The sequence below is a fragment of the Physcomitrium patens genome, chromosome 9, assembly GCF_059467195.1.
Source record: "Physcomitrium patens ecotype Gransden chromosome 9, ASM5946719v1, whole genome shotgun sequence".
NCBI classification, from domain to species: domain Eukaryota; kingdom Viridiplantae; phylum Streptophyta; class Bryopsida; order Funariales; family Funariaceae; genus Physcomitrium; species Physcomitrium patens.
Genome location: NC_143418.1, coordinates 15,270,060 through 15,282,439, shown reverse-complemented (window position 1 = coordinate 15,282,439; position 12,380 = coordinate 15,270,060). Strand labels below are relative to the sequence as shown.

General features: G+C 36.8%; 1 protein-coding gene across 1 annotated transcript; it reads right to left on the bottom strand.

Moving 5' to 3' along the window:
* Positions 1–4,261: 4,261 nt before the first annotated feature.
* LOC112286702 (uncharacterized) lies at positions 4,262–9,594 on the bottom strand. The gene is made up of 8 exons (XM_024528851.3): positions 9,095–9,594; positions 7,966–8,094; positions 7,637–7,746; positions 7,318–7,374; positions 6,607–6,906; positions 6,082–6,341; positions 5,616–5,922; positions 4,262–5,457 (listed from the first exon to the last, which is right to left on the bottom strand). The coding sequence occupies exons 1-8, from the start codon at positions 9,506–9,508 to the stop codon at positions 4,929–4,931; spliced, it is 2,106 nt and encodes a 701-aa protein (XP_024384619.1). The 5' UTR covers positions 9,509–9,594; the 3' UTR covers positions 4,262–4,928.
* Positions 9,595–12,380: the final 2,786 nt, after the last annotated feature.

The window sequence follows — 12,380 nt, the reverse complement described above, 5'->3', positions numbered from 1 at the left end:
GAAGATAAAACTTTAAAATTGATGTCTATCCACTTTAATATTATGAGCTAGTACAAAATTTTCTAACATGTTCATACAGGTTGGTAATATAAAGAAGAAATTTTCCACAAGATTTTAATCTAAGAGAATAATTGTTTTTTGGAAGAGTTCCACACTAACCTATTGAAAACAAGGTAGTTGATATTAAAGATTGGCAATTTTAAGATATCAACTAGAATTAAACTTCAAATCACTTGAATATAATTTATTGTCCATTGCTAGAGTCTATAATACATGTAAAGGCAACTAAATTAAAAAAACCTTTGTCACATAAAAGATTCAACTCTTAGCCTTCAATTCCTAGTTTAGTCTCTATTTGATCAAATAATAGAGATGAGACTAAATACTCATGCCCTGCAAATGAAAATTTGTTGAAGCTTAGTTTAGAAGATGTTCTATAGAATCCTTTGGTACAAACTTCCAAACTATTGATAATTTAAAGTGATTGGAAATCAAACTATTATAATCTCATGTACATATACATACACACAACTACATTCACATATTCTATAAATACATGGGTGGTATTTTTAGCTGCAAAAATGTTCAAAGACATGATAAAAAAGAAATAATACTAGTAATTATAAAAATTGTAATGTTATTTGAATATGCACTTTATTTTTGCAACTCATCCAATTAACTGTTTTATTTATTTTGATTTTTAAAAATGATTTATTTCTATTCTAAATTTTATAAATAAATTTTAATAAAATCATGGATAAATTTCGAAACTTGTAATTTTGATTTAATGGTGTATATATATATATATATATATATTCATATTCGTGCACACATACACATACATACAAACAGGGTTCTTACTTATTATATAATTAATGGATTATTTGTGTTCAATCCCGACAAAACATATTCACGAATTCTCTTTTTGTGCAAAGTTGTTTCAAGGAATATTTTTTTGATGAAATATTAAATTATGGGTTAGTCAAACCATGGTAAAAAAAAAAAGAAAAAAAAAAGAAAAACATTAAAAAACTTAAAATAAAAAGAGAGAAGATAGTTGGTGATATGACAAAGTTAAAAAATATATTGTCTTAAGTTGACCATAGAATGTTCTTACCAGAGGCATTTTTCTCAATTCTTTTATTTCTTTTATTCTCTTTCATATATATTTTGGTTATGTACATGCAAAAGTAATATAATTAAATTATGCGATTTTCATTTGACAAATCTATTAGTAAAGGATTTATATATATATATATATATATATACATATATGTATACACACACACACAAACACATTGACTACATGTAAACAAGATTCCCTAGTGGTTTTGAATTGCTCCTTGACTAATTAGCCACAATATGCTCCCACCGAAGTAGTGAGGGGCAATAAGTTTTCATAATTTATTATTGTTTATCCATTGTGACAGTGTTGGACATGTCATCATGTTCATTGAATGCAAAATAGATGCATCTTTCTCTCTATACATAGATATGTATTAAGAACAGTAGTTTGCTCTGAACTTGAATGCCGTGCATCATGAAGCAATAACGGTATGCGGAATACAACATAAACTCTCAACACTTTGTTAACATCGGAATACAATGAGACGATGCTGACCTTGGTACGTGCAACATGAATAATGACCAGTCAACGTCGACGGTGCGTGGGTTAGCACGAGTTGTGAGCGTGCTTCAGCCAAGGATCCCCGTTTTGTAGCATCAAAACAAGGAGTTTTAGGGTTTCCTTGTTTGTGGGTGCGCCTCGTTTTTTGTATTTTGTTTTTGTGTCGTGGCGTGTCGTCGGAGAACATCGCCGACATTCTCCCAAGTTGCCCCCAAAGTCTGCGGTCTTCAATATGGCCTCAAGCACCGCCGGACGCAGTCAGGTAAAGGAAGATGAGAAACCGATAAGGCGGAGACACCATGTAGATTTGCAATATCTCGCCGCGTATTGTATGATATGTGTGAAATGCATGTCTGGTCGCGAGAGCGCACACGCCACGCCGCGCCAGCTTCAGCGATGGTCTGATCAAACAGGGATCTGCAGCATCCAAGCGCCGCATCGTAATACGAGGTTCGAAGCTGGAGAAAATCTAAGGCTGGTTCATCTGATGATTCCGTGCGACGTAGCAGCAAGCAGGAAGCTGAAGAGTTGCCTCCGACATGATCTGAGCGCGACGAAGAAAAAGCGTGGCCAACGGTTCCATGTGTATGTATTCAAGTTGTCTGTCTGCAGCAGTGTTGACTAATCAGCCTGCTAATTTTAATCCTGTAGGGCACCGTACAGTTTTTATCCAGGTTTCGTCGTTCGCAGTTTTTTAAGTGCAGTTGTACATTGCTATTCGGAAGCCGCTCTCATCCTGAATTTTTATGGAGACTGTATCGTGCAGTGCAATGTTATCTTTTCAGTTTGAGTGCGATTTAGTTGTGCGGCATCTCTCCAAGGCAACGGCAACTTCGGTGTTCTAACTATATTAAGATTCGGAAGCTCACATTCTTCGCATGGCATGTAGAGCAGTGGATTTCTAATCTTGAAACTGTCTGCAAGAATCGTGCTCTAACTACGAACACCTATTTCATATAGCAAGGGAAACGAAGCCGGAAAGCGGCTCATATTTAACATCCACCACCAATCGTTCTCAGAAGACAAAGTGGGAACCGTTGGGTCCCGGACGTTGAAGAGGAACAAAACTTCGTGGAATGTGCAGCTCAGGTCTCACAAGTCTCTTAAGAGGTTGTGAAGCAGAAAAGCTAGCTCCTCTTCCGATGCAACTGGAACTTTAGAACAACCCGAAATAAATTTTCAACCTCTGTCAGCACGTTCGCGTGTTCTCTCATTTGCTCCAGTTCACCATCAAGAGCTCATTTACAGAGTCCTGCTCACGAATACACCCGAGACGACTTAGTGTAACAACTCAAAGGGTTTCGTGCCTATTCAAATCCAGCTGCTCGCCTTCGCAACCCGCGATTAAACGTAATCCCCATGCTTGACAAAACAACCTGATTATATTCCGTGATACTCAATTTGTGGATACCTCTATGAAACTGGGATGTGTATCGTCTGAAACACTGATTGCAATGCATGCTTACTGGCATTGATGTGAAGCCGTGTGAAGAAATCAACTAATCCCATGAACGAATGGTTTCTCTTCCTAGAATCAGCGTACTAGTTTGCCAAATTTGTGTTTTGTCCAGTTTGTAATGAGAGCATAATCTTCTATAACAATTTTCACATATATGTACATATTCACATGCATATTTGTTAATTCTGAGAATGTAAAATAATTATTCTATTTGGTTATATACGAATTGGTTTTTGAGTAGAAGTAGAATACTGGAACTTGTGAATGAGGAGAGTGAGGTTTCCTGCACAAATGGCATGTCAAGAAGCTTGGGAACTATCGTCGGTTCACCCATGAGTCTATTTAAAACTAACCACAACAGCACAGAATGAAGGGAGCTCTTTCCAAGCCGCCACTCTCGCTTCACACAGTTTGGCTCGGCAACTTGGCTTCTTAATTCACGAAGAAAGGCCACTTCGCCTTGCCATTAACAAGAGAAACCAGCTCCATCAAGCATCCTAAAACAAAATCTAATGAGAAAACTAACCGATTCTTAAGCAGTCTATGGTGATCACCTCGGATCACTCACTGCAGAGTGCTTTAGCTGATCAAGCATACCAAAGACACTGCTTCCGTCGTCCTGATTCTAGATAGCCTGCGACAGTGCAGAACGGGATTCCTCTCCGCTTTCCATTGGTTAGGGTTAGGGCTTCAGATCTGTGGTGTCGGGTGTTCCAAAAAGCGAGGGCCCCTGTAAAGATGTGGAGCCATGTCTAAACCGTCATGAGCTGATACGATGCTGTGGTATGTTGTTTTATTGACCCGTCCTCCACCAATTGTATTCGTGGTTGGTCTCAACCAGAGGCCTTTTCTGCAGCCCCAACACACTTGTTGATGGTATTTCTGAATCTATAGCGTTGGCAAGGGAAAATAACTCATCGATGTTAAGCACAAAAGTAAACGGAAAGTGAAATGAAATGAATAAATTAAAGCAAAATAGACATGATAATTTGTTTTTGTTCATGCACAACGCCATACAAACCTAAACAAATCCGGCTTTAATGGAGCACATCAGACCGTAACAAATCAAAACAAAATGTTGAAAGATTTGAATTACTTTCCATAGATCGAATGGTAGCATTCCAGATCGCCTAATGAGAGGTATCAACATGAGAGTAATTCGAGAGCCAAGCCTATCAAACTTGAAGTTACACAAAATTGTGTACCAATTGTTAAGTAATACTTTGTACAGTGAACCAATTCTCCACAATTCCACGTAATTGCGCTCAAGGTAGTTGAGCTGTAGTCTAGCGGACAAACCTCGTTGACTTCGCAAGGGGACACGCATACCTGAGTCTTGTATCTTGGATAAAGCTAACACAGAGATGGGACTAAACCAATTTATACCATCACGTTCTACAGGAAACATCTACGCTGCGTATCTTATTAAGGCTTGAAACTATAAACCAATAGTTCCCTGTGGCCAGATCAAACCTCGGGCCTGCACAGTTACTTTCTCCTGCCAGCTTTACATCTACTTGGAACGAACATTAAGACGTAATTGGGTCCAGTTCGTTGCCACATCTACTTCTCAAACCAGGACCTAGACTTATAGTTGCAGATCAAAAGACGTAACATCCGATTTCTGTTAAAACTTTTCCCTGTCCCATCCTTCGTCGCAAATGAATTAAACATGTTTGCTGAAAACCCGAGAACTAGAGACAAACTGTGTTTCAGCAGTTGCACAGCTCATGTTCTCACATGCAACAGTCGTTTAACAAAAAATCAGGCCGGGATACTCGAATCCCACCCCTACATTTTCAACCGAGTATAATCTACTCGATTTGTAATCATGATATTGGCTCAAGACGAGCAAGATAACATGCAAACCCCTGGACGATAAGCCCAGGCAGGCGGAAGCCTAGCGTATTTCTCCATTCCAGGTTGATCGTCGTAAGGCCGCTCGATGAGTTTCAGCAAGTTCTCGACTTCCGAAAAGTCCCCTTGTTCTGCCATATCAATAGCACTCTGTAACATATAATTACGCAGGACGTATCTTGGGTTGACTGAATTCATCAAGGCTTTCCTATCTGCCTCTGATACACCCTCATCAACCACGTTCTTGACGTACTGGTGCAACCAGTCGAGCCACACTTTTCTCCTTTCCTTGCTCAGGTCAAGGAGTGCATTTTTCAGCGGTGCAATCAAGTCATCGTCTGAGGTTTCTGGAGTAGCTTTCAGATTACTGAACGACCTGAAAAAGTTTGTGTAGTCCACTTTGTCGAAGGCCATATTGTTCAGAAGCTTGCTAAGCAGATCTTTGTTATATGTTTTCAGACCAATTTTGTTACTCATGTGTTGCTGATATAAAAACATGAATTTATCAGCATATCTGCAATCAAAGACATTTGAATTGTTACTTATTAGCTCAAAAGAACACATCTGCACATGGATGGAATTTCATAAATAGTGTAAAACTGCATCACTAATATTGAAAGAAAAAAAAGGCTGATACAACATTGACCGTCAGAGCTAGGAACCGAAACTTGCCTCCCTAGACCATATTGGGCTTCATCTGCAGTAATGAGTTCTGCAGTGTATAGTGTGTTTGCCAGCTGCATCACATTCCACAGACCAATATCCGGTTGATTGGCAAACCCATAACGACGACCAGGAAGATCTGTTGTATTCGGCGTATATTTGGGATCAAAAGCGTCCAAAAATCCAAAAGGACCGTAGTCAATAGTTAAACCCAATATGCTCATATTATCAGTATTCATAACTCCATGTGTGAATCCAACTGCTTGCCATTTTGCAATCATCAATGCAGTCCGCTCTGCAATCTCAGTGAACCATGCTGCCAACAAACCAAGACCTAGTCAGTACGATCTCACCAAACTCAAAAAGTGAATACATTAAAATCTAGACCTAAGATAAATGCCTCATTAATCAAGCTGGACAGAGAGGGGAAATGTATTGAATGAAGGCTAGGAAAAAATTCAGTATAAAATGATACCTGAATATTTATTTTTCGATGTATCAATTTGAGGAGCATTGTTCTCGCCTTTTTGAGATTCAGAACCGTCTTGCCCCTGCCTTTCGAATGGCAAATCCTCAAAGTCAGGATAATGATGATGAATTGTATAATCAGCCAATTGTTTGACAATTGGGAGGTCGGCCTTATCCCGGGCTGCATGAATTTGGAAAGACCCAAAACGAATGAATGACGGGGATACACGGCAAACGACGGCACCTGGCTCCATTTTGACATTGCCGCTGAATGCACAAAACAAACTCAATTTGAGAACAATTAACAGAATCACTAAAAGATTAAAGAAGTACCCTGTTGTCTACTTGCAGCAAAGGTGAAAAGGATTGTTATCTTTGCTTTGAAAACATCCTGCTCTCGTACAGCTCTACAACAGTGATCATATTCAAAAAGAATACTAAATACCCAGATGCCTTGAAACAAACAATTCATATGCATAATTCTGACGTAATCAAGAACGTAATGCACAACACAATCAAGGCCCAAACTTACTCATAGAACATGTCGCGCAAAACCCCTTCTCCAGTAGTCACTAAGGACAAAGCTCGTGTCGTTGGAACTCCCAAATGATACATAGCTTCACTGCAAAGGTACTCACGAACGCTGCTTCTAAGTACTGCAAGCCCATCAGCAGTACGGCTGTATGGTGTTTTACCGGCTCCTTTCAACTGCAACTCCCACCTCTGCCCTTTTGAGTTCAATATTTCTCCCAACGTAATTGCACGTCCATCTCCCAACTGTCCAGCCCACACACCAAATTGATGCCCTCCGTAGCACTGTGCATAAGCTAAGCTGCAACACATCCAACAAAAATATCAGAATGTAGAATGCTACCGGATCAAGAAAACCATATATTCAACCTAAAATGAAGTAAATGTGAAAGACTTACTCAAAGCAGTGCTTATAATATGGAAAGTCTAGTAAGGAACACTCTGCCGCAATCTCCTCAAAAAGTGCAAGTTTAAAATACTAATAGTACAAGAAGTAAAGTGACGCCGTGAGCACTGACTTTGAGCTATGATTATTTCAATACTGATACACTGATATAATTCCATTGTGTATGGTCCGCACACCATATAAATCAATATCATTTTCAAAAGTGCAAAACATCAGGTCACTGTAAATAACATGGGGTCAACTAAGATTTTGTAAATACAAACATTTGATATAGACATTGCAAGATAAGTACGAAGAAAGTCCCACCCGCCCTTCAATTGAGAAGCTCCAGTGAAAAGAAGAGGGAAGTCTGGTCGTTCAAATCTGGGAACACATAAAAATCAGATTACCATTATCAAACTTTCACAACAAATAGAAGATATCAACAAGAGAAGTTTCAGATATTAAATAGGCCGCCTACAAATTGCTGAAATGTCTTGATCATATAATGTCAATACGCACCAAATCTACTTCCAGAATTGTCATAAAAATCTATTGCGACAAAGTCGAAGGATTACGAACAGTAATTTATAAACTGCAATAGCAGAATAAAAGCGTTAGACATTAAATAATCGAAAAGGCTCACTCTTTATAATCAAGATCCAGCAGATCAGCAACATGCCGTGACCAAGAAACCAGCTCCGGGTTTTTTACGCGCACTGAAGGAGTGACCTTCGAGTAGCATGCGTGTAGCACCTGCTCGTTTGCCCATAAATCAGCTGAAGTGCGACCATAGACTAGATTGTTCATGAGCAACAATTGACAACGTAGATACACAACTTCGTACTATTGAACACATAACCGTGTAGATTGAATTATACAATAAAAAGAGCCTTAGAAGCAAGTTTGTCAACATCCCATTCACTGGATAGCTGAGCCTTAAAAGTGCTGCGTTAATGTCAAAATGAAATATACCTGACGTGTTGGACCATCACTTCGTTTATCGCCAGGAAGTTCTCGCACAAATGAATGATCCCAGATTAAGTCCTCCAACTTTTTCCTTCCCAAGCTGCCTGAAGCTCCGATTTCTTCAGACTTATCCACCTTGCACAATGAAGAGAGCAGCCAAGTTTCAGTTGCATAATCATTTCTTACCCTAATCGTTCTACGCCATCAACGGGAAACTTAGAGAAAAATCACAGGAATACAAGCTTAAAACATGGAGACTGAACATGAAACTTTTGAGAACTCTTTTAAGCTCGAAATATTCCTAGCATATTTTCGACTGACAATCTAGCAGAAACAACCTAGTAAATCAGAACTAAGTTCAAGATGCACACGTTCGAGTCTGGGAAGACTTTGATTAAGTTATTGCGTGTGCTAATCCTGTTAATTTAGTTTTTTTAGTTTTTTTTATTATTTATTATTATTTATTATTTTATATCTAATCATTCAACTTCAGTCGGAGGTGAATTCCTAATTTTGATGATGTTCTTAAGTGCTATTCACGCCGATTCTTTAATGATGTGAGACTAAGCTTGTCAATGTCAAACCCTAGTTACACTCAACATTAGGAATACAATCGATTAACCAGCTTCATGCCATAGGAGAGACGGAGTTTGAATGTAACAAGACAAACAAATCAGTGCTGTAAGACTCAGCAATTTATCAAATGCAAAACTAACTACAGCAGTTCAAACCAACAACACGTCATGTTTTAGTCTGAAACGATAACACAGCATACTATCGCAAAACCAACGGAATTAACCTGTCAATTTAACGTGGAGCAACTTCTATTACGTTGTCTTATTCAAATACTTCCACGTGTTTTTTCTGTGTGCTGACAATTTCATTCAGCCGCATCGCACACAGCATCCTTGCCATTTACTCCTTACTACACAATCTCATAGCTCTCGTTCACATAATTCAAATCAATGCGAAGGCTAATACTCGCGATACCTTCAAGCCCGAGAAGAAGCACAAGAAGAAGAAGAGGAGGAAGAAGAAGAAACTCACATTCGAACTATTCGCTAGTCGAACAAAAAGAAGAATCACGAAGATTCAACACCAATACCACTAGCAACCAGTCAAAAGACACAATCACCTTTTCGGCGACGTCACCATTGACAGACTTGTCGTCATCCAGGTTCAAATTCTTCATATTATCCGTCATGGCAGCAGTCAAGACACGCCCCCGCGACGAACCGAAATCCCGCAGCAACGCTGCACCAGCTTTTCCCCTCCTGCTCTCACCCGCACGACGACCTAACAAACCATACACAACTTCACGGCCTCCTCCTCTATCGACTCGACCAGCTCCAGCCCTCACGCCTAATCCACATCCAGCATGTGGAGGGCGATGCACCGCCTCACTCCCACCATTCTCAACGCCAACCCTAAGGCCACCGAAACCAGACCAAATGGGCGCCGAACGCAACAAGAAGGGGTTCGTTGGAAACGCAGAAGCGGGAGCAGAGACGGGGATGCAGTGCGAGGCTGCTCGGAATGAAGATGCCATTGCCAAGGAAGGAATCGGCGAAGATCAGCAGGCTCTCTCACCCCCGAGGCGAGGCAGTGCACACGACGAGAACCGGAAGACGTCCCGTCCCGTCCCTGCCAGGGTCATCTCGGCCCCCGCTTGCCACCTCGGCCTCCACGTCGCTTGATTTCGCTAGATAAGGGGCCGTGTGCTCTCCTCTACCATTGCATGTGTTTTATTCGCTTTCACACTTGTGAAGGTGTCTGACGTGGTTATTCATCTCATTTTTCGTTACCCGCCCACGGTTTCAACCGTTACCCACCATCACATTCTCAAACTTTGGCACTTAGATGCGATTATTGATTTATAATATGTTTTCAAAAATTCCACTTAACAATTATACTTGATTTCACACAAATTTGGATTAAATAGTACATATATTATTTAGATTAAAGAGATCTTTCTATCTAGAAGTCCATTTTGGATTAAATATTACATATATTATTTAGATTAAAGAGATCTTTCTATCTAGAAGTCCATTTTAAAAGGTTGTGATGCAAAAGTTTTACTAAGATCCTTCATTTGATGAAGAAAAGTCCATTTTTTATTTTTATTTTTATGGAAGCCTTGGATCTTGGATATAATATGAAGTAAAAAGAAAACATGAAATTAATTAAACCATTATTTTGTTATGATTCTAAATATTTTAGCTTATATTTTAAGCTTTAAAATTATCATAAATATAATAAATAAATAAATAAATAAAATATTTATTATCTTATGGTAGTATTCCAATTATTCACTATCTACTCTTAATGATTTTAAAATAGATCATCGTCAAGGGGGTAGGAGGAAGGAGATCCTTGAAGAAAGAATAACCATCACTCTTTACAATTCTAGTCCTATTTTAGGTTGAATTAGTTCAAAGCATATTGATTGTAGTTTTGAGAAGTAGGTTTTAAGGTTGATATATTAGTGTGTATATATTATTATGTTAGGAATTTTGAAAATGAGAGAATTAGTTGCAATTATTGCAAGCTAGATTTTATTCATGTGGATTTGATGGAAAATATATGGATGTATTGTAATATTATTTTGTATGAAGAAACTAATTTATATGATATATATAATATCTAATATGAAGATATTAGATATTAAGAGATAGAAAAAAAATGCTAGTGATATATCTTGTTACAAATTTGGATATGTAAACATTTGATGAGTCACTCAAATGTGATGATTATTTTTAGTAGTAAGTAATTAAATATTAGAGATTTATAATATAAAATATTATGAATAAAAAATATTTATGTAAAATTTTGAGAATATATAAGAAAATATAAAGGTATTAAAAATTAAATATAATAAGTTAGAGAATATATTTTATTTTTATATAAATAACATTTTTATATAGAATATAAATCAATTTTATATGATGAATTAAAATTTGTTAAGAAATTAAATTATGATTTTTGTAGAATGATAATATTTGATAAGTTCAAAAACTTATATAGAATAAAAGATGAATTGGTGATAGAAGGATATGATATTATTTATAAGTGAATGGTAAAGAATGTAAGAAAAGTAGATTAAAAAAATATATGTTTAAAACAAAATACTAAGTGTAATTTGATGTGAGGAAGAATTTATAAGTTGGCATTTGATGTAGTGATTTGTATAGTTTATGAAGCTAAAAATGTGGGCATGAGATAAAAAAAAAAAAGAAGTTGTATTGAAGATATGGTAATGATAATTATTAAATTACATTTATATGACTTTAGATTTAATTTATAGGATTAAAAATCCTTCTTACAAGTCCTTGAAATATTTAGAGTTGTGAGTTTTTATAGACTCAAATAGTAGATTATGCACAACATTGACTAGATATAGTGCTTAATATATTTGAAGATGAATATTTAGATCTAACCAAAGTATGCATTGATGTAAGATGTATAGATCTTGATTCTCTTGTTTGTCATGTTTAGGTGTCTTAATTACATAATTAAAGAATCAAACTTGAATACTTATAAGTGATCCATCATAGCAAATTATTCAATTAATTGCTTGCAAGGACTTGCATCTTTATCAAGAAAGAAAGACATGAAGGTAAAAAATATTTATTTATAATATCAAATCTTAATTAATAGAAAAGAACATTTATTGAAGAAAAAATGCATATTGAATAGAAATCAATGTATAAGTTTGCATATGCATCTTGTACATATAATGAAAATATTTGACAAGTTATTAATTATCAAGGACATGAACTAAAAGATGATGCATAAACTAATGAAATTCGTGTCAAAAAAAAAAGTGACAAAATAGAAATAAGAAAGTATGTATATTAAAAAGAAACTGGAATGGCTTATTACCAATTGACAAGAAAACTTGAGACTCTTGAAATTGGACTAGAATTAAGAAAGGAATTGACAAGAATGAAGAAGGTTTTACTTTTGTCTCTATATATATTATCTAATTAGAGGCTACATGGCAATGTTTTATAGGACCTCTAATATGTGTTGACTTTGTAAGACACATGCCTTGACTTACAAAGCAATTTTTTCTATATGTGTACCACATACTTAGCTTGTTCTTTAAGCTACTAATATGTGTGGCATATGGTTAACTTGTTGACCAAGTTTCTAACTTAAAAGAACAATAGACACTTATAAAGTCAGAGCAACATCTATGAAGCTTCTAGGAAGCTTTTTTAGAAGACATTATAGAATTAACTTACTTTTACCTACTTCTATCTATATCTACCTATTTATATAGGTAATTATTGCCTTACATGTGTATGTCCATGATATTAACCACCCTTCTAGGAACAAGTTCTACAAGGAGTAATCTTCATATGTTGAAGAAATCCAAGATGATGTGAATTGTATTTGCCACATATTCTGATCTTTGT